The 24875-nt window shown below is 29.4% G+C and overlaps 1 protein-coding gene across 1 annotated transcript in view; it reads right to left on the reverse strand.

Moving 5' to 3' along the window:
* Window positions 1-742: 742 nt before the first annotated feature.
* LOC123296856 (vesicular glutamate transporter 1-like) overlaps window positions 743-24875 on the reverse strand; it is a 108652-nt gene continuing 84519 nt past the window's right edge. Inside the window, exons 3-8 of the mRNA XM_044878533.1 lie at window positions 13058-13322; window positions 11617-11850; window positions 7294-7758; window positions 6483-6854; window positions 2676-2852; window positions 743-2607 (exon numbers count right to left, since the gene is read on the reverse strand). Coding sequence (XP_044734468.1) covers window positions 2443-2607; window positions 2676-2852; window positions 6483-6854; window positions 7294-7758; window positions 11617-11850; window positions 13058-13322 — 1678 coding nt within the window. The 3' untranslated portion in view covers window positions 743-2442. The remainder of the gene's footprint in view (window positions 2608-2675; window positions 2853-6482; window positions 6855-7293; window positions 7759-11616; window positions 11851-13057; window positions 13323-24875) is intronic.

The raw sequence follows: 24875 nt of genomic DNA on the forward strand, positions 1-24875 counted from the left end.
ATGACTTTTATTTTGTTACTTTATTACAACTTTTGTATTTTTTTTTTTTTTTTTTTTTTTTTATAACATACATTTTTTCACAATAATTGGAGAACACATATATTTTCCAAATAAACTCAAAAAAATGCTTGAAATATTATTTTTGTGGAATATTTGAAGCATTTTTCATCACACAACAAGCTACAATTAAATTTGACTAGATTTATTTTTAAAAAATATTTTTAAAAAGCCTATTTTTATAACGTTATTTATATAATTTTTTATAACATAAAATTTTTTTGTTAACAAAAAATTATTAAGCAAATAAATACAAGATATTGGGTTTTATTTGCCTCAAAATATTTTTATTCAATAAATAAATTTTTATAATTCATTCAACGTCAGTAATGCTAATTAGATAAATATAATTTTTTTGGTATTTAACAAACATTTATAATAATACTTTTTTTAACGCCTTTTGCTAAATTCTTTCTTTCTTAAATATTTTTTTCTTATGAGTTATTTACAATATATATTTTTAAATTATTATGTTTTTTTTTTGTTTTCCTTGTAAAATTGACAAAATCTTATTAAATTTTATTTATTTTTGTGCCAATATTTAACAAATGCGTTTTTATTTATATTTTAATATTTATATATAATTTTATTTATTATAAACAACAGTCAAATATACATTAATTTATTTAAATTAACTTTTCCCCTAAATATTATTAGTTTTATTATTGTTAAAATATTTGGGTTACTCATATAGTAATTAATTATTGTTTAGTTTAATATTCAGGTTCAACACGCCGTAATTTTTTGTATTATGTATTAATGAAGCACCGACATACATTTTGCATTGTGTTTTTTTGTGTATTCGTTTTTGTTTATTTAAATTGACTGAGTAAATGTGCGCTTATTAGCTTTAAATATTTGATCCAATGCATTTGAATTCTTAAGTAGAAATAAATTCATATATGATGACTAGATTATTAATTTTTGTATCGTGTCGAAATCTGTCGAAGGTAGTCCTAGTAATCTTAGTTCAGTTTATGATTCTCAAATAAAGTTGCTTTTAAATTAAGACTTGGTCGTTTAATTAATTAAATTATTTGTTTCATTTATTTTCTGTAACACTTTTGGAGAAGTGGTGGTATATTTCAAAAATAGTTAGTTTTTTCTCAAACGATTCCAGAAAGGAAGGAAGGAAATAGGGAATTGTATTTGGGAGTTGGCGCCTTGATTTCAATGACGGTGACTAATATATCGAGACCCGATGGAAGTACCTAATATCCGATGGAAGTCGAGATCCGATGAAAGTTTAAACCAAGTTTAAGGATTCAAGTTAAAGAATTTCATTAGAAAACTATGATTTTGTACGGAAGTTATATACTTTAAGTATAGTTACTTTCTTTATTAAGTACTTCCTTTAAAGCAACATCTATGCCACTGAGTATTCTGGGAAAAGTGATTGATAAAGTAAAAAGATCTGAAACCATTTCTAAATTATTTTAAAATCAATTTACTGGTGATTTAATAACATCATTAATTCATTATTGACAATTGTGTGAGCTTCAGACCATTTGAGTTGTTCTAAATAATTTTTTATTTATTAATTTTATTAAAGGACCATGATGTTAAGAAAAATAAAATAATTTCTAAAAATGAAGGTATTTCCTTTGATTTAAACTAGCTAAACAAATTCATTAAACAAGATTTGTATTATACAGTGTGTTCATTTCAAAAGTATCCACCATTAAAAACTCTTGATCGGATGTGATGATTGTTTTGAGTCACACGTCGATTTTATATCGAAGCGGAAGTAATAATACTTAGAGAATTTTAGGTTTCATGCCTTCGCCCTTAACTACCCCAAATTTGAAATTTCAAATGGCACCCCCTTATTTGTTATACCTCATTTCAAAGAGCATAAAATTCTCTATTCAACCATGATAAAAAAATTGATTGATTGGTTCTTAAAACAGACTGCACAGAAGATGGAATGCATACCTTCTTTCTTCTGTGTAGTTTATCTTAAAAACCAATCGATCGATTTCATTTTTTTACCATGGTTGAAGAAAGAAGTGTATGCCTTTTCAAATGAGGTATCACAAGGCAAGGGAGTGATATTTTAAATTTCAAAGTAGGGGTGGGTAGGGTTGAAGGGATGATACCTACATTTTTGTGGGTACCAATTTTGAACTTCCCCCTCAATATCTAAATCGACATGTTTTCACCCAAAACAATAATCACATCTGGTCAAGAGTAATTAAGGGTGGATACTTTTAAAATGAACGCACTGTATTATAAGATCGTGAACTACTTTTAATATAGGATCATATATTTATACAATGACGTGTTGAACTTGAATGTGTATTTCAATAATATGAGTTTTATTTGTGCCATGTCCATTTTACTATCTTGTGAATTGATATGTCTATAAATAAAAAGAAATGAAAACTAATAAGTTCGATCATCGACAGTTCCATGTAAATAAGGGTCATGCGGTTCAGGTTGAATATTTTCTTCGGTTACGTGATTAGCATACGCAAACGGATGACCTGTTTGTTGTTCTACGGCACCATAATTTACAGCTTTTGTACTAAATTGATGTTCTGCTTCCGTCTAGAAAACCAAATTCATGTATTTATTAACATTTTATTCAAACTAGAATATCCGTTTGAAAAACTTACCGGTATGGATTTTCGACTTTCCGTTTGAGGTGTTGTCATATTCCATTGTCGTTTCTCTTCTTCGGTTGGTTCAGCCCAACTTTGCAACTCTCCGGATGCAAATATCGCATAGAATGTTACACCAAAGAAATGAACACAGGCAGCCATTAGAAATACTGTTTTCCAATCTTCGATTCTCTGTAAAAGAATTTTTTTTTTATTATACAATTGTTTTGATAAAGATTATTGATAATGATTTTCTACTTCATAGTCATCATAGTGATCGTTCACAAGGCAGCAGCACCTGTTAAATTAGTTTAATTCAGCTTATGAAATAGGATAATCGGAAAAATAGACCTGTATATGATTATGGTTGTAATTACGAGTTGGTTAGGTTGAGCTTATCAACTACAGAAAGTTGGTTGTGTTTTGAAGTTATTACCCCTTGCGTTCAAAAATAGGACACTATTACAGAAAGTTTTTTCGGTCTTTTTTTTCCGGGTCTTTTTTGTCGGCATATTTTTTTCCAAAACCCATGAAGTGTGCAAACATGTCAACGATAAAACTTACGAGTAGTGATATTATTGATATTATTAGTGATATTAGTAGTGATATTAAATTGTTTATTCTTTGTAAAATTGTAGATTAATGTTCTAACTTTTGCGAAACTTATATTCCAAAAATCACAGTCCATTCAGATGGTCAAACAAATTATTTTGAATGACCCACACAAAAAAAAAAGCAGCGAGAGGTTTCGAATCCGGTAGGAACTATTTTCTTTTTGCTATAATTTACGTATTTTTTAATAATTGAACAATTTTTAAAAAAATTTAAAATTTTTTTACATTTTTAATTTTTTTAAATCTAATAACGTGAAAGGGTTTTGACCTGACTTCCTTCCCATGGGGAGCAAAACTATTAGTATTTCAATAAAGAAACAAGTTTTTGTTGGTCCCCCGAATACGCGATAAAGGAATATAGTTTCAAAAAAAATCACTGGATCAAAGTCAATCAACATGTTAAGTTAGCAAATAAAGGGCTAAAATTTCTTGATCTAACGATCGTAATATGGAGTCCCATTGAGTAAGGTAAAATTTACTGAAGTTTTGGGCAACCTATACCAATATTTACTTTTTTAACTTATAGTAAAAATTTTATATACGCAAAAAATTATGATTTCGGAAGAATCAATTTTCCACGTTTTTCTACAATTTTTTGCAATTTACTTGAAAACCATGCATATTAGAGAAAAATAGTTCAAAAGTTATCGAGCGTAAAATTGTTGTATATATGAGAGCCTAAGTGGTTAAGTGGTCTAAGGCGTTAGACTTTGATCGTTTGTCTACTTAGACTTTGGTTGCGGGTTCGAATCCAGGCAGCGGCTGGGTGAACAATGTGGGTGGCCTCTGTTATAGGCGTATATGTCAGAAAAACGGAGGTTAAACCCCATTATTATTATTATTATCTTTCATATATTCTGATAAATTTATATCAATGTACAGTTTTTAGTGGTTTTTTAATTTTTCTTGAAAACTGTACATTTTAGGGAAAAAATACTTAGGCATAAAATTTCGATCCTTCTGTATATTTTGATTATTCCCAATCATTCAGATTTTCAGAAAAATTTGCTGCACCCAAACCTGCAGTAAATCATATGAAAATTAATAAAAGGTAAAGTATAGCAGGTAAATATTTGCTTGCTTCCATTTTAAGAACATAATATTGTCTTGCAACCAATTTTACTATACGCCGTACAAAACATTACATTGCTTAGGGCTATAAAATTTATTTCATTTTGAACAAAAACTTGCCAGTTTGTTTTGAAAACAGTCATATGAGTGTTTCAAATGCCCATATTTTTCCCGGGAAACATTGGTATTCAATACATAATATGAAATATAGCTACTAAAAAAAAGTATAAATTACATTTATGAAGGGTGATTTTTTTTTTGTATTCTATATGTTTCGATTCAAAAGAAAATTCAAAACTTTCCGCTTGTCTTGTTTCAAACGTACGGTTATTATATTGTCTGACGGGAATATTCATTGTTTATGTGTTAAAAAGCGCTCGTGCAGAAAACTTGATTATAACTAAACTCAAATCATATTGCATTGGTTATATGTATGTAATATTATATATTTAATCATACAATAAAACAGAACTTTTCCGATGCAGCTTCATTCGTGTGGTCAAAATATTGTAACTTTATATTATAAATGTGAAAGTAAGCATGTTTGTTTATTTGTTACGCTTTCACGATATATCAAAATAACGCATGTACTATAATTAATAAAAATATATTTAAAAAAATAAAATTTGATTTGAAATTTACCATATTTTAAATTTTTACAGAAATTTATTTTATGGTTCAAAATGATGATTATAGATTGATCAGATCTATGATCATCATTTTGAACCATAAATAAAAGAATTATGTAAAAATTTAAAATACTAAATGTCAAACAAATCATGGCCAACTATTCTTATATACTCAATGAATTATGACTATTTTACATTTAACAAAATGGAAAACTGTGCACATCAAGAGAGGTGGAGGCTATAAAGCGGTGGTTTTTACTTTTAAGCCCAGTGAAGCGGGTAACTAGATTGATACCCTAGTTAAAAATAAAAGTATTTGAATAAAATTTAAATTTAAAACTGTGATCTCGGAACAGTTGTCGCAAATAACTAGATAAAGTTAATTTTTACTGTGATTAGCTTCACATATTGTTCAAATTTTCTTTTAATGTTGATGGTGATAAAAATAGATCCTATAGTTTATATTTCCAACATAATTATAGTTTAAATATCGAAGTTTAAATGTATGTTTTATACAAAACATTTATTACGCCATAATTGTGCGTGTAATTTTCCCGTTAAAAAACTGTTATATATTACATTAGACATTAAAATATAATGTCATATAATTACATTTTATCATAAATCAATATGAATACATTATTTTATTGTAACATGTCTATTAGTGATCTTTTGAACTTTGGGTGTAAATAAGCACTAATTACCTGGAAAAGAGTAAATACACTGGTGCTTTTTTCATTTTTTGGTACAAATGTTTTACTTTTTACTTTATCGACCTTTTTCTAACCCCCGAATTAAAAAAGGGGTGTTATTAGTTTGACTGCTATGTATGTGTGTGTCTGTGTGTTTGTCTTGCTGTGACATCGTAGCACCTGAACGGATGAACCGATTTAAATTTTTTGGTTTCATTTGAAAGGTAATTTAACGGAGAGTGTTCTTAGCTATGTTTCAGCTTGGGTTAGGTATCTGTACCCGAAAAAAACTAAAAAATTGACGATGATCTTCAAAATCGATTCAGTTTCGAAAAGACATGACATATAAATAATTACTATAGAAATGAATGGTCAAATAGACCTGGTTCAATTCATTTTGAAAAGTGAAATCGTAAAATAATTAGATAATTTAAAACAATAATTCAAAAGAACAAAGTCAACTCAAATATTTCAATTTCAAGTTAAATATTTCCAAAAATTTGTCCCAAAATCTGATAGCTCTCTAAGTGTCCTTTTCATCTCATCTGATGTCCTTGACCATAACTTTGATATTGATTAAAGAAGGAGTGTTATAAGTTTAAAGTGTTTATCTGTGCTTCTGTGTGTTTCTCAGTGGTATCGTAGCCCCTAAACGGCCGAACCGACTCGATTGAGAACATTTTATAGCAAAGTTTCCAAAAATCGGTTTACAAGGAAAAAATCACATTTGTCGGGGGTTTCTTAAATTTTGTAAATTTCACTTGTTGAGGGCAACAGAAAGAAAGGTTAAAAAAATTGTTTTTTGAATTTACTTACATTTTCTTTGGTTATATGGTCAATAACAATTGGACATATTAATCCCGCAACAGTTCCAATCCCATTGGACATACCCATCAGGATACTGGCATAACGCGGTGCAATATCTAAATGATTTACATTAAATCCAGATATTGCAAAACCACTAAATGCCACACCAAATGTTAATGCAGTTGTTGCAGCAAACGCTGTTTTTGAGTACGCAACGACAATGAAAAATATAGCTTCCATACCAAAACCACCGCAGTTGAAAATTTTTCGTACATTTGTTGTTGAAAGTATACCATTTTTTCGTAAATAATCGGCTAATAAACCACCAGAAGGTACAATAATCGTCATTAGTAAATGAGGTAACGCACCAATTATACCGGTCTGTAAGGAAAAAAATTTGCTTTAAAAATTATATTTGGTACTTGACTGTAGATGTTCTCTTAACAATTAATAAATATTACTTGAGTCAACGATCTCAATACCCGATTTCAATACCCCAAAAGCCAGAGCCAAAATATTAGGTTCATAATGCAATTTAGGACAGAAATTTTTTCATGTTGGAATGGGTCCAGGGGTATCACCCAACATAAACTTAATTTGGCAAGACGGGAAAGTGCGAGCTTTAGCCGCAATCTTGGAAAACACGTTTTATATTTTAAGAGCCGCGCATCGTACGACGAAAATAATAAGAATAATTTTTGTAGATATTAACATTTTGGTCTTCAAAATAGTATTTTGATTAATTTAATTTGATTTATTATCATCTACATAACATTTCACCTACATAACACTTCAAGCAAAATAAAAAAATTTCACTTACTTCTTCAATTTCTAACTTAAAACTATGTTGTAAATATGCAGCTTGAAATAATACTAATAAATAAAAATTCCATGAACGACAAAAGTTCGCCACAATAATTGCATACACTGGCATTGATGTGAAAAAACATTTCCAAGGACATGTTGAAATTGTTGGCATTGCAACATTCACAGAAGAGCCTATAGATTGTTCAATATAAACTAACTCTCTAGCAGATATACTCGGATGTTTCGCTGGTGTTTCGAATGTTAACCATAACCAAAATATGTACCAAATTATACCAAAAACACCATAAAAATAAAATGCGGCACGCCAACTAATCCAACCAGATAGTATACCAGATAAAGGCATACCAAGTACAACTCCAGCATATGATCCACAAAATGCAAGTGTTGCCAAACGTGAACGTTCTAATGGTGGTGCCCAAAATCGCCATATACCATGACATGCTGGATATGTTACACCCTGTAAAGACAAGACAAATTTTACTGACAATAAAATCGGTTAATTTTTTATTTTAATTCCTCAAAAAATATTTACAGTACAATACGTTTGAAAAATTTTTAAAAAATCATCATATTTAATAGCTTTTATTAACTAATCAAAACCTTAAGTTGATCTAATTCATCTTTGAAAGTTTAGCACATATCTTTGCTTCATTTTAAATACACAACAAGAGAAAACAAACAATTGACTCAGTTAATTGTCGAAATACCATGTATGGACAGTGTTGATTATTCTGTCTGATACTATAACTGATATAACCATAACATACATACTATACAATTTTGTGCTCTCATGGGTAAACAGTGATGTTTACGAAAAAATGTTGTTTAATATTTTATAAGGAACATTTTTTACATTTAAATTTTTGTTCTATCTCTAACGGTTTACAAGATAGGTCCAACGCAGCAAAGACCCAAATGACCTTATGACCCCTTAGAAAAATTCGAAAAAATAGTAAAAAATTATTTGTTTCGGAATTTGATGAAACTCAGTATATAAGGTAATTTTGACCCAAGAAATTCAAAAATCGAGTTTATTTGGCGATTGGCCGAGTAGTTTTCGAAAAAAATCATATTTCGGAACGATTTCTGGTATTATCTCGAGAATTATTCGCCCAATCGTTAAATGAAACCGATTTTTGTATTTTTTGGGTCAAAATTACCTTATATACAGAGTTTTATCGAAATTGGAGACGATAAATTTGTATCGATTTTTTGCAATTTTTTCAAGGGGGTACCCCTTAGAAAAATTCGAAAAAATAGTAAAAAATCATTTGTTTCGGAATTTGATGAAACTCAGTTAATAAGGTAATTTTGACCCAAGAAATTCAAAAATCGAGTTTATTTGGCGATTGGCCGAGTAGTTTTCGAAAAAAATCATATTTCGGAACGATTTCCGGTATTATCTCGAGAATTATTCGCCCAATCGTTAAATGAAACCGATTTTTGTATTTTTTGGGTCAAAATTACCTTATATACAGAGTTTTATCGAAATTGGAGACGATAAATTTGTATCGATTTTTTGCAATTTTTTCAAGGGGTACCCTTAGAAAAATTCGAAAAAATCGTAAAAAATTATTTGTTTCGGAATTTGATGAAACTCAGTTTATGAGGTAATTTTGACCCAAGAAATTCAAAAATCGAGTTTATTTGGCGATTGGCCGAGTAATTTTCGAAAAAAAAACGATATTTTTTTGTTAAAAATTTTAAGTGAATCTGAAGTACACTAACTAATTTGTAACTAAAAAAGATACTGAGTTATTCGTTCATTTGTTATGCACACACTTAATGTAAATTTAAGACTTAGATGGTTTTCTCATGGATGCCATTGTCAGAATCAAATTGAAATGGAACGACATGGGAAGCTCCAGCTTTCAAATAGAAAAAGAATCATCAAAATCGGTTTACCCAGTCAAAAGTTCTGAGATAAAAAATAAAATAAAAATATAGTCGAATTGAGAATCTTCTCCTTTTTAAGTTTGTAGTCGGTTAAAAAGTAGTTATTTTCAGTTTTTTCGAGGCACTTAAGAAGGTCCTACTATTTTTATGTATACCTTTAACATCGTCTTACTATACTTAAATTAAAATGAAGTTTTAAATTTAGTTTAATTAAATTTAATATGCTCTTAATTAATTGAATAAAGCTCTTTTTCTTTTGAAATAAGCATTATATTAAATATATGTTACTAATTGAACATAATAATAGTATATTCATAAGTCTATCTACTATTCAAAACTTTATTATTCAAAATATTCCCTGAATATTTATGTATAAACATATATATAAACATTTTATAGTAGTAATAACATAGTTATTATTATATACAGAATGTAACGAAAAATGATATGTAACACTCTAAACTTGATATTATTCAGAAATCGCTAATATCAATTCCTCTGAATATAGATGAAAACCCATTGATGGCTTTAAAAAGTTCCAGAATATTTTTGTGGATGAATTCGCTAGGAATAACTAAGACTAGAACGATTACAAATGAAAATATGGCGAAAGTTGTAATTTATGAATTCATGATATTGGGAAATCTTTTTGGAAATTTATCATCGGCAGGTTGATATATGTATTATTCATTCTTAAAAAGAAAACTTTTCGTTTTTTTCATTATCTAGCGCAAAGCGTTAGGTAACGCAACGACTCCCAAGTACTTCATGCCTACTAAGCTTAATGGAAAAGAAATATTCTAAATTCAGTCATCTAAACCCGTCAGCATTCGTATTATGTGCATTTGGATCTCGCTTGAATTATAAACATTCGTATTATGTGCATAACGCGGACGGAATTGGTTAAGCCTTAACCAACTGAGCTAATAGGGCGACTCTTGCACCAAAGAGTCTTTAAATTTTATCTTGGTCTGTTACATACTGTACTCATAGTTGAAAATAAAACCATAATGTTAAATGTCACCCTTATTGCTAAAAGCTAAATCATATTTGTGTTATTATTATATAAATCTATATATTTGAAGGTGGTATGGGGATGAGAACATGAGGAAGACATGCTTTGTTATATTGTTGACTAATGGGTTCGTTCTTTTATATATGATTTTATTTTATATTATATATAAAAGGAAATACGTTTTATTCATGCTATCTATCTAGTATGAGGACAAAATATATGGATGTATTGTAGCTTTTTGCTCATTAAAAATTGTCGAAAAAGACACAAGCAGATTAAAATTATTTGATAAAAATCTTTTTTTTTTTTTTTTTATAGTAATATTCTTCATTAAAGGGATCATATTTCTATTATTTGAACTTGCTGCAAGTCTTTTTGAAAATCGATACACATTTTTATAAACTTTTATTTCGATTATATCTGTTATTGCATCGGTTCAAAATTTATAGTTGATTTCTTGATTATATGCGATTTATCTTAATTGCAAATAATCAACAAAATACAAATATTGTGAGCACGCCCTCAAGAATATTTAAAAACTATTGTAAAATCCAACTTGTTGAACAGAGAGAAAGATAGAAGGTCACATCGATTGTCTGCGAAATGGAGATAATCGCAAAATGAAAAATGAACATTTTTATTAGATTGTACCCGTAAAATGTTATAAGGGTGATTCCATATGTGGCTGACACTACATTGGATCAAAATGGGTTTTATTCTGCGTCATATGAATACCTTTATGTTAACGGTTTTAGTTTTAGTATACTTTTATGGCTGATTCTATATTTGTCCCTCTGCAGTAGAAAATTGTCGCCATAAAACTGAACGATATATGATTTATTCAACAAAATACAAATGTGATTGGCGCTACATGAAAAAGGAAGTCTCGCATTCGAAAATGTTTTTGAGCTTCGAATATTTTCCTCTATGCAGGATTTATTTAAAATTGTCTTTGGGTAAAGTTACATAAAACAAATTATCCGAAAACGATAAAATAAAGAATTTACAATCACGAATACATCGTGACTCATACTACAGAACTAAACGTGACTGACACTACCGTCACGTTGGTTTGCAAAATAGTTGTATTTAAAAAAAAAAAAAAATCCGTAGGAATTAACATTACAGGACACAAGATAGGAACTGATATTTTTAAGTACAATTAACTAAAATAAAAAAATCACTAATAAAATTTAAAATTAATGTAATTTAAACGTTTTTATAAGCATAAATAATGCAATTTTAATGTAACGGAGAAAAAAAAATTAATAAGTACTTAAGAAACTGAAAGTACTATGGTGTTACCATAATAAAGTGATATTTATAAAGCACGTTAATAAAATACTTAATGCATATTAATAAAATACTTGCGCCAAAACATTAAAGTTAGAAAAAATTATTTACCTCAACAAGCCCTTGTAGTATTCGAACACAGATAACCGCTGTAGGACTTAGAGCCATTGCACCAGGTACAAGTAAATTTAGAAATGAAGAACACGCAATGGCAGTACCAAATATACGATTGGCTGGATATGCGGAAGCAAGAAAACCACCAGGAACTTGTGTTACCAAATAACCCCAAAAAAATGATGAATCAACAGCACTCTCTACTCCCACCGTCCAATTGAAACGTACAGCCTATAATTAAAAAAAATTTAAACTCAGAAAAAATTAAAATAAAAGTATATATGCAAAACATCGTTTTTTTGGCCTAAAAGGACATCGTAGATGTTTTCTTGAGTTGGTTGACAAACCCGAAATGCAAACAGTATCTATTATAGTTTATTTTTTATATTCATTTCAATCAAGGAATTGACATTAGTACATTTGCGTTCGAATATTATAGTATTGACTGGAGCTATCCACTAGATGGACTGTGGCGACCGCCAACCAGTATGGGCCTGACACCCTGACACAATATGGCGTTCACACCGATAATGACATAGTGATATCCACAAATAATTTTTTACCGTGCTTGATAAAGTGAATAATAGTCTGACAGATGGTTAGGTTAGGTTAGGTTATGTTGGCTATCCACGAAGGACACACTTAGGCTATAAAGCCCATTGTGTTACCATATATGTGTTTTTACCACCTTTTTCGCTGATAATTTCATTTATTAGCTCCTCAGTTTCAGAGGAGGTGCACCTCCTTCATGCATATACCATGCACTACACCAGCCCATCACAACTATTAATTAAATTAATTTTTTTTGCGACGACGGGAATCGAACCCGCTACCCTGGGCATCTCCCGGATCGAATTGGTTACGCCTTAACCAACTGAACTACCAGGGCGCAGTCTGACAGGAATAATTTAACTAAATTCCAATAGTTTCAATAACAAGTTTTCAAAATTTCCCAACATTTTTCGAGCATATATCGATTCGTTCACCGGGAGTTTAGTATTAATTTTCGTTATTTGAAAAAAGACCTTAGAGTTCCATGTAACGAAAAAACCTCTTAAATATAGGTCTCCCGGTATAGTAATTAGAATGCTATGAATATAAAATGTAAACTACATCATAAAATATTCTGTTTCATATAACGTAAAACTTAATATCGAGTAGGTATTCATGCCTAACAAATGCGTGTGCATACAGTAGTTACATATAAATTGACAAAACATTGTTATAAAAACGGAACTGAGCCATTTCCACTTCACACGCACCCTTCTAGGAAAATATCATACAAAAGACTATTTGATGAGGTTTGAATAGATGCATGTTAGTGTAAAAAACACACTCTTTTATATAGTAGAGTTTTCAAACCATTTACGAAAATACACGGATTGCACAGGCAATAACTTTTTTTGGGGAAATATTTTTGGATTAAAATATTACTTACTCCATGTTCTAGCTGTAATTTTGCCATTCCCATGTTACACCTCATTCCAAATGATATAATAAATCCTAAACATGTTAATATGGCTACCGTATATCGTTTTGAAAGACATGGACATTCAGGTTTTATGTATTTATCAATATGTCGAAGTGGCGGCCGTTCTGGGGATGGTAATGAATCGGGACTGTCCATACCACCTTTACCGGAGAAACCTTCAGCACCATCAGCTCCTTGTTTTGGTAGTTCAAATTCTTCATACTGGGTATTTCTGAAAAGAAGAAAAAATTGAAAATTAATTTGCCAGCATTTCAAAATTTTATTTCTAATTTAAATAAAGGCGATTAATTTAACAATATTTGTCTTTATCTGACAATGATGTCTCTCTGAAGCATAATTACTTAAAACTGAGAAAGGCGCAGAGATTTTCAAAATCCAACGAAGAAGAAGAAATAAATTGAATATATACAATCCTCGATAGCTTTGAGTAACGCATGAATCAAAAGTCCTTACAGATATGAATTTATTATTTTTGAACTACTTAAATTTCGTACAGAATTCACAGCAAATAGTTGTTCAAAATGACGATATGTCGGAATAGTTTTTACTAAGTGTCCTTGAGATTAACTTTCATTCTTTTGCTATTATTTTGAAAAATTACTGCAAAAAAAAAAATCGCACTATCGCACTGAAATGATTTACAGTCAAATCTAGGTAAGTGAGAACTAGATAAGTGTGGAAACTCTTTATAGGCTATCCAAACATGCACGAAGGGTCTTATTACGATAAACCTAATTGTATCGATACAACTTGAATACGAGGACGATAGGGGACGTAATTCGATTATTTAAAACTTATTCTACCTTCAAAGTGGTTGTTGCTGCTTGATACCGAAAATCATGTCAATATTTTTGTATGCGTATTGATAGAGCAACAAGTCACGAAATACTTGGAGTGGGTTTAAAAAAACTTCTGCAATTTCTAGAATTTCTTGAATGAATTTCTATAGCTTTGTAATTGCCAATCGTGAATAATAACGCAATATTCCATTCAAAAAGTACCCTATTTATTTTGGGTAATATCATGCCTATATCCTAAATTTTGTCAATTATTATCTACAAATGAGTAAACATTATCTGTTGATTAATGATTTTTTATGACTAGAAAAATGACAAATATAAGTAATCCTAAAAGAAAGAAACATGGTTGAACAGAAATGATAACTATGTGACCATTTATCATCAAACTACTGTTTTATTTTTAATCGGATCATAATTGCAAAGTTGTTGTCACGTTAGGGTTCCAGTAAATGCATATATCTATCTATGTAAAAAACATATAGTATGGAAAATTATGAGGGGTAAGAGAGACATTATATAAAAACACCATCAACATATATTTTTAATATTATTTAGTACGATATAGTGTTGTACCTTGGATATTACTATGAAAATAATTTCATCTGGTAGCATCAACATTCCCACATACAATGTATGTTTTTGACTACATAAATATACCCGGTTATCGATAAAAACAGTATTTTTATTTTTATCGGACTAATAGTACAAAACTATGGGGTAATAAAATTGGAGGACATTTTTTTATTTGAAATAAAAACAAAACGGTGTAAGATATCATCATGATTTTATTTTAATTTTAGACCATATTATTTTTAGTTAAGAATGCTTTCATATTAAAGAAGTGTTTAGAAATATTGATCATATTAAGGAGGTCAAAAGGATTAATTTTCAGAGGGTTAATTTCTTTTTGTTTTAATTTTATTTCAAGTCCTTTAAAACGTGTGTGGAGATGTAATTGGATCCTAATTTTGAAAATGAAAATTTTTTTGCTGTTACCTCGGAGAAGCGTGTAATAACATGAAATCAGTTAAAAATAAAAATACGATGATCCAATGCAGTTTTGACGTTTCCTGATTTTGGTTTACTGGGCATCTTAGATTTCTTATGTACCTCTTTTAATTCATTTAAAAAAGGATAATTTTTATTATCAACATTTTTTACAAACTTTAGAAACCCTATTAACAATCTATCATCAATCGTTAGAGCATTACATGCTTTAAAGATATTAAACAATTCTTCTTTACGTTTTTGCAGTAACTGAGATTGTTGAGCTTCTAATTGTTCTTCAATTTTAGCGATACGATCTTTTTTAAGTTGTTGCAAATTAGCAAGTTTAGTGCTGGTTGCAAGTGTTTTAGTTGCCATAGTTTTTCAAATCTTTAAATTTACTGTAATCTTTAGTACTTCTATGCTCAAAATTTAAAATAGCCATATTAACATCTTATACCGTTTTGTTTTTATTTCAATATAAAAATAGATAGCACTTATTTGTGGTAGGTCGGGTAAAAAGTCAGAGCAAAAGTTTTAGTTTTTGCACTAAAACGTTTTTTTTATTTTTTCAATTGAAAATTAAAATTTTAAAGGTTGTGTACAACCATTCTCTTGGTTGCTTGCCATCTGGTATATTATATAATTCATAGATACATGGGAATATCATTCAAGAAACCTAAGGATGATTCCAGGTAAATTTTTGCCAAGGCACAACACGCTATTACTTATAGTAACTACACTTGCCCATGAAACCATGACATTAATGTATTTTTTGTAATTTTAAAACAGATCGAATGATATTTATTAAAAAAAAATGATGCTTTTAACTTTCGTTATTTAAAGCTTGAGTAGATTTTGCATTTATTAAGCAGAAAAATTTGAATTATCGTTTAAGATTGCTAATTCTATTTGATTTTACGTGCACGGTTTTCAATTCTAGTACACTGGTCTTGATAAATATGACCGTATTTTGAATAAAAACCATTTTTCTCAATTATTTGCAATTTTCATAAGAGAGAGTTTTTTTCAAAAAAAATATGTAGAAATTTTTCAAAGTAATTTTGATTGCTAATATCTTATTATACAAGGTGAAAAATGTCCCTTTTTTTATTAAAAACAGAATACATTTATTAATCTGATATTTAAATTTCATTGAACTCGCCATTTCATGATTTAACCACCTGAAGCGCAATAATTTTTGTTTGAAATAGTTTTCTGTACCTAGCCTACTCTATAAATTTCTTATTATGGCTAAGTTTTTATGGAACATACTTTATAAGATACCTGCATCTAAGTCCCTTTTCCTAACATGGCTCACTTTCAAAATCTTAAACTTGCAAACGTTCGAATAAGTTTAAATTTCACGCTCACTTTCTGTTAGTGCCATATATAAAACTGCAAATTGATATCTATGGTAGGAAGTCGCCGTCTTTGTTGTGGTTGATTACATCTAGCGTCCTATATAAATTTTGTATTAAAAGGTGACTAAGTTCCTGTTGAACATCCTGTAGATTGGAAGTTGCGTAAATATTTTTTGATAAATGAAAGATGGCCTCCATAAAAGAAACATATTCAATTATGAATTTAAATAAATAAATAAATAAATTTATTATTTTAACGCAATTTAATGGAATCGATAGGTGAAAGTTGTCACGAATTCAAAAAAAAAAAAAAAATTATTTATGATTTTGTGACGACCCGTGTTACCCGTTACATAATCCATTAGTATGAATAATGTCAATCGATCATAAATATAAAAGCAGTGTTGAATATGGCTCTTCAGGGCCAATATTTTTCAGATAAATATATTTATTTCGATACGGTTATAAAAATCTAAGTCAATCTAAAATTGTGAAATATTAACCGAAAATCTGCACACATTTTTTTTTAAATATTTTCTATTCGTTGCGTTTTCTATACCAAATTTAGCGCCCCGCGAGAAATAATGAAAACTTTATAACTTTCATTACAGTATTATGAGTTTTCACACAAAGATATCACAAGCAACAAAATCAACTCAAATATTTCAATTTTAATTAAAATATTTCCAAAAATTGGTCCCAAAAAATTATAGCTCTCTAAGTATCATTTTCATCTCATCTCCCAAAGGACAGCATCTGATGTCCTTGGCCATCACTTTGATATTGCTTTAAGAAGGAGTGTTTATCTGTGCGCCTGTGTGTTTCTCAGTGGCATCGTAGCTCCTAAACGGTCGAACCGACTTGATTGAGAATGTTTTATAGCTAAGTTTCCAAAAATCGGTTTACAAGAATTAAACAGGATTTGTCGGGGGTTTTTCAAATTGTTTAAATTTCACTTATTTTTGCTATAACATTGATTTTATTTTCAAATAAATAATATTATTAAGGATAAAAATATAGACAATATAATTGCATAGATGATTAAATTTTGGTGTAAAAACTCAAATGAATAATTGAATGAAAATTTATAGTAGTTATACACATTTTCGTGCAAATTTTGAACTTCTCAAAACATTAAGATATAGTGTATTACCATAAACATTTCGGTTTTGTCGGGGTGAATACAATAACTTCTTTTCAGGAAGATAATAATATGTTATAGAATTTCATTTACAAATGAACGTCTGTATGTAACGTGTGTGTGTATGTGTTTGAAAATTAATTTTTATGTAATGAAAATTGTACGGTTTTTATTTATAATAATGATAAATGTAATTAACAGTTGCATAAACGATTTTTTTTATTACTCGTAAATATAACGTGAGCTATTTATTTTATTATTTTTTTATAAAATACTAGCTGTTAAACCCGCTTCGCTGGGTTGTTTTTGCACATTTGACTTTTTTTTAATTCTCTCTGTGTGTACGGAACAGTAAGATTTTTTTGGCCGATCCCAATATTATGTCTACACTCTCTGTGTGTACGGAAAAGTAAGGGAAAGATCGATAGAAACCCATGGAACATTCCAGAATATTCGAGAAAAATCGAAAGACATTTGCGCCAGTAGCGCCATCTAGTGAAAATTGTACTATTGACAGTGGGGCCTATTGTACTATTAGAACTATTTTTTTAATCTATTTTCTATGAATTCCTAGATCATTTTTAATTTCGCCCCCACCAAACTCCCTTATTCACAATGGGAGCCTAAGGGCTACCCAATGACATAATCCCCTACCGAAGGTCAATGGTTAGTTTTAGGGAAAATCGGGGACATACAAACAAACACTCTCTTTTTATATATATATAGATTAATTATATCTACAGAGGTTTGTATATTGTAATTTTAACCAATTAACGAATATTATTTTAAACTTCCTTCATCATAATGGCCTTTTTGATCCAATAATATTGGCTTTTATTTTGGATGAACTTATCAAAATTAGGTTCCATATTATTAATTTGGTTCCACACTTGTGCAAGTGTCTTTAACCTTACTTAAATTCGCCCGTTCTATACCTCTCCACTAAAAATCACTTAACAATAATAAGTGTAAGTTATTAATTTATTGAATAAATAACGAGATTGTATTTAATCCTGAAAGGAATATATTGACAAAATTATATAAAGGAATTACACTAAATTTACAAACAAAAACATACCTGAAAGGAATAAATTAAATTACAACGTTATTTAATAGAATGTCCACTAATAAACGTTTATGATTCTAACACAATATAAATTATAAAAATCTTTAGTTCAGGTATGTCAATTGAAACAAAAGTAAACAATTATATCACTATGGAAGTGATAATAATTTACACCTTCCCCCCCGAAGTCATTTTTTGCGAAGTAAAAGGTGACAGCTTACTGCTATGAAAATAATTTGATTCACTTCTTTTCTTGCCACAATCAACTTCATAAAACGAAGATGAAATCCGGCTTAATATTTTAAAAGGCCCAAGGCGAACTTTGTCCATTTTATTGCGATTTAATTTGTTCCCATTCTCTACGTACACAAGATCTCCAATTTCAAATTGAAAAGTTGTTCGATTTTTGTCAACTCTTTTTTTATTTTCCATAAAACTTCTGGATGAATTAATGAAAGCTTGCTGGCGGTCTTCAGCTAAATCACTAGGTGGTTCATATATTGGCGAAATGTTTGATTTCTTGCCTAGGAGCAGATATTGTGGCTCATAGTTAGTAGAGCTATGAATCGTTGAGTTATAATTTTCAACACATTCAGCAGCAATCGTAGGCCATGCTCGTTTATCTCCATCAATAATTTTACACCTAATTCTATTAACTAGAGTTTGATTTAAACGTTCGTTGAGACCATTTGAACTTGCACAATCTATGCTTGTAAAAACAAGTTGGATACCTCTTCTATTTAGGTAATTTTTGAGTTCTACGGAATTTAGTCCAGTATATTGATCGGCAAGAATCAACTTTATTTTATTATTTTTAGCGATCGGATGTATAAGATTTATAAAATCTTTTGCGCATTGGCTTTTTGTAGTAGAAATCCAAGCATACCTGCTAAAATGATCCACTAGTATGTGCATAAATTTCTTTATAGACTTATTTCCGGCAAAACCACCCACTGTATCTATGGACAATATTTCATAGGGTTCTGTTGCAGGTTCTATTAAATTGACCACTTGAATGACATCTTCATTTTCGAAATATTCTATCTGGAAATTAAATTGTGACAAGTAGTGGACCAGATCGCCAAGAATCTCATCAGTTCGTGACTTTGTTCTTAAATTTTCCAATGGTTTATGGTCACTACAAACGAAAAACTTTCGTCCAATAAGATAGTATTTCCAGTATTTAATGGCTTCTTTTATCGCCTTGCATTCTAAATGAATCGTTTCCATTTTCTTTTCTCTTTCTGACAGTTTTCTAGAAAAATAAGCTACAGGGTGTAATAGACCATCTGACTGTGGTTGCCTCAAAGTCGCTCCAAGTCCTTTTTGACTAGCGTCTGTGTCAATGTAAACATCTTTTTCGACATCATAAATTGATAAAATTGGACGGGAACACAGATATTCTTTGATCATGGAGAAGCTGCGTTCACATTCTTCCGTCCAAATAAATTCAGTATTTTTTTTCAGCAATCTGTGAAGGGGCTCAAATTTTTGAGCACTATGATCGATATATTTTATAAAGTAATTTATTGTTCCTAGAACACTTCGAACCCCAGATTTATCTGTAGGTCTTTTCAAATTTTTTATTGCCTTTAAATTTTCTTGTGCTGGTGATATTTTATTTTCTTCAATGTAATGGCCAAGATACTTAACCGATTGGGCTGCAAATTTACACTTTTCGAGCTTTAATTTAAATCCTTCTTCTCCTATTACTTCAAGAAATCTTGAGATATGTTGCATGTGATCTTTCCAATTGCGTGAGAAAATAAGACAGTCATCCATGTAGTTGACGCAAAACTCATCTAGGTTATTTCGTCTTATAATATTTGAAAGTATGCGTTGAAAGATTGCAGGAGCATTTTTCAATCCAAAAGGTAATACTTTGAACATAAATTTCCCGTACTTTGTAACGAAAGAAGTTTTCTCACGGTCCTTTTCTTTTAACCTAATACACCAAAAAGCGGAGTTTATATCAACAACAGTAAAGTATTTACATTTCGAAACTTTTTCCGTTATATCATTTATTGTTGGAAATGGGTAGCACTCTGGGATAGTTATTTTATTTAAGTTTCTAAAATCGATGCAAAGCCTTGATTTTCTTCCATCTTCTTTTTTATATGCGAGTGTTACCGGTGATGCGAACGGTGAATCAGATTCCTCTATTAGATCGGATGCTAGTAATTTCTGTACTTGATCTTTGATTTCACGTTCATCTGGTATAGAACATTTATAAGGGCGGGCCGTAACATATTCATCTCTCATTAACTTTATTTCGGCCTCTCTAGACTTTACTTTACCGACATCAAATTTATTTTTGGCAAAAATTTTCTTGTGGTTTTCAATAATATTTAAAAGTTCTACTTTTTTTTCATATCCATCTATGTGATCTAATTTAGGTTTGAACTGATTTTCATTAGTTTCTTCTTGATGGTAAATTCTAATATTTTCAGTGTTTTTCTCTTCTTTTTCATTTTCATTGATTTTACCTTCTTTATTAAAATTTTTAACATCTTTATTATCTTCTTTCTTTACATCTCTATTATCTTCTCTCTTTACATCTCTATTATCTTCTTTATTGACATCTTTATTATCTTCTTTCTTTACATCTATATTATCTTCTTTCTCTACATTTTCTTTATCTTCTTTATTTTCATTTGTAATTATTTTGTTAGAAATTTCACAAGATTTCTTCTGATTTTGATTACTTCTTATTTGGAGCATCTCATCATTTTTAGGTTTTTGGTATATGTTTAAATTCTCGTCTTGAATTAGTTTAAATTTTTTAATAGCATCTAAACCTAGTAACAGGTCATAAGAAAATTCTGAATTTTTAACTACAAAAGTATTCAAATTGTTTGTAATATTTCCAATTTTAAGCTTTATGTTTGCCCGGGCCGAACTAAAATTGAAACCATTAATTGTCTTGAATGCAGTGTTATGCTTTAACAAACTTGTTTTTAATACATCTACAACTCTTTGATTAATTAGACTCACGTTAGATCCTGAGTCATACACTGCTTTTATTTTCATTTTATCATCAATAATTACGTTTACATGAATTAATGGAATCAAATTATCCGGGCTCTCTAGTTTAAAGAATTTTGGTCAATTTCCATTTTCATCATTTCAGCCTCATTTTCTGAATCAGATTTCGTTTCAATTAAATTAGATTCTTTTTTCTGAGCGTACAGTATTTTATTTCGGCATTCGTTAGAGGGATGAAATCGATTTTTCCAACCAAGAGCTTCACACATGTAGCATGGTTTTTTCAAGGGTATATCAATTTGTTTCTTTTTAGTCGATTCTCCTAATTTTGTTTTTTCATGCCGATTATCATATGGTTTATTTTCTTTCGAACGTTTATTATATTGACCATCTAGCTTTCGGAGTTCATTGTATAAATTTACAATGATAAATTTATATTAATTTATTGAATAAATAACGAGATTGTATTTAATCCTGAAAGGAATATATTGACAAAATTATATAAAGGAATTACACTAAATTTACAAACAAAAACATACCTGAAAGGAATAAATTAAATTACAACGTTATTTAATAGAATGTCCACTAATAAACGTTTATGATTCTAACACAATATAAATTATAAAAATCTTTAGTTCAGGTATGTCAATTGAAACAAAAGTAAACAATTATATCACTATGGAAGTGATAATAATTTACATAAGTTATCAAATGTTTAATGCTGTATGTACAGTCTCGCTTTAATACATGCAGAATGATCCAAATTTAGAATGAAAAACCACATAAGGTAGTACGAGCGCCAAGACAAGTTTAAGAGTTGAAATAATTTATACGTTATTTTCAACTTTGATTATAAACTTTGTTATAACTTCATGAATGTAGAAGAAAAATAAGAATAAAATTGTTCGAAATCTGAATTGGTTTTCGATATATCGATAGCTAACTAATTAAACAAAAACAGATATGCAAAAATTGTATTCCTACTTTTCGTCTTATATTGCCAAGGAATAACATAATTCACCATCAAAATTGAAAACATATACCTTTTTATTATTTTTTGTCTCCACTACCGTGCTCATATTGTTTTCAATAATTTATTAAGGTTTCAACTTTAATTAGAATAGATTTTCATTAATGTTTACCGACTAGTTTTGGAGAAATCTATGAAAACATATGATCCATCTACAATTTTGACATAAAACCAATGTTAAATATGTCTATTTTTGAAGTCATTTATTTAATTAAATAATCGGTAACCCACCTTATAAGAATTGATTTAAATATAGTCAACCTCATATAAAAAAATCACGCCTTTTATCCCAAATTGCCCTGGATCTCGTACATCCTTAATTGAATAATAATTTAATTAATAGAAAAAATGTAATTTATAAAAGATAAGGAATTTGTGCCAACGTGTCATTGGTAACTCGATTACGGGCATGGGCATTCCGCGGATAATAGGGTGGAAACCATCGCAGGATTAACGTAAGGTCCCAAAAACTCGCAGATTTATTCTGAACGGCCACCCATAGCAAAGAGCAGACATTCTACGTGTGCCTCCGTAAAAGGTTCCTGTATAAGTGTATTGTTGTGTTAAATGTGTCTACACCACCATCTTAAAGAGTATCAACAATAACTTCGTTTTAAACGGCATCTATTCATTTTCAAGTGGTAGAAGTCATAAACATAAGACAGTGAGTGAATATGAGAGTATAGAAGGTATATTATACCTTATAATCATATCGTAGTAATAATAAAGTTCCACGTTCTAACAGATCTTATCTTTAAGTTTGATATTCGTGATGATATCTTCGCGTCGACTCTTTATTGAATGAATATGTGGTTCTCAGGAACAATAATAACTCATTATCACTTCTATTGTTGTGCAATAATAGAAATGTTTTCTGTCTCTTTAGATAGGTGTTATAAACATATAAATGTTTATTATGTGTGTAACTTTGTTATACAGGTTGATTTAAAAAAAAAGGTTACCACCATGTTATTTCGAAAACGTACATATGTTATACGTACTCGCTTTCGAGTAGGAAAAACAATTTTTGAACGAAAAAACATATTTTTGTAGTGAAAACTTTTTTAGCTGCTTTCAGTGATTTTATAATAATATTTTTTTATTAAGGGAAAAATTTTAGTTTGATGGTCACCATGGATTGTCACCTCGGAAGTAATATGCATACCACGTAACATACATTGTATAAAAAGGGATAATCGTTATATAAATATCAAATGTGTTTCTAGACTATTTTTTACTAACTCCAAGGGTTCAAATAAACACAGTTATTCCAAAGTTTTAAGTTTTCACTTCGGTCGGTTGTCCCCATGAATGTCTATATTATTTCTTTCCTACATATTTTTAATCTCTATCTACGAAAGCTTTTTTTGTTTAAAACAATTTATAGCACAATTTAGCCGAAAGTTTTTCACACTTATTTTTACTGTTTATGTAACTTAAAATTAAAGAGAGAATATTATGAAAAAAATATTTCGGGCAAAAGTTCTAAGACATATTTTCAAATAGGCACACATTTATTTCGAGAAGGAATTGGAAAGACATATCAAATGCCCGCGTTTCTGTTCGTAACTTTTAAATGAAGACATGTATTGCGCTGAATTTTATAATCTTGAAATTTTTTTGCTTGCCTTTGAGTTTTATACAGGTCCAAGTTATTACAACAGGACTTTGGTACATGGATATCGATAAATATAAAAAGGGGCATAAAATAAAGGTCATTTCATTTACAGGATGTTGAAATTTTGGGAAAAAGAATATTTTTGTTAATATATCGAAAAATCCAGCTTAGAAATAGTGGAAATTTGACAGTTTGAGCTTCATGTTTTAATACTTACAATACTACTGCTACCAGCGGTAGTGATATATGGGCCGTCATCTTGTTTCGAAAAAAAATTATAATGCCACTGACTTTATTTTCAATTTTTCTAAGCAGGAATTATTGTCAATAATATACTTTTTTTTTAAATTTCAACAGATGATCCTGGTATATAGAAAAGGGCAATTTCTCGGTTTTTAGTTTTTTAGTCGAGGAATTATCATGATTCCCGCTATATATAAAGCGTAGGTGAAGTTAAAAACATACAAAATAATCATCTTTATCATAAAAAATAGATTTGTGATAATGAAAGAAATGAATAAAATTAATTTCATCCCTAATTACATCAAGTCTTTCTATTAATTTCATTTTTCCAATTTATAATTAATTTTCCTTATGTTTTTTTTTTTTTTTTTCGTTTTTTGTTATTAAATTCAATAAATTCAATTTTAAATTATATTTACATTTATATATGTCTTATATATACATTTATTTATTTATTTTTATTTATATATGTGTGTATGCGAAACGTCGACATCGAAACACTTAACGTCATTTCCGTATGATATACCAAT

The sequence above is a fragment of the Chrysoperla carnea genome, chromosome 3 (genome assembly GCF_905475395.1).
Source record: "Chrysoperla carnea chromosome 3, inChrCarn1.1, whole genome shotgun sequence".
NCBI classification, from domain to species: Eukaryota; Metazoa; Arthropoda; class Insecta; order Neuroptera; family Chrysopidae; genus Chrysoperla; species Chrysoperla carnea.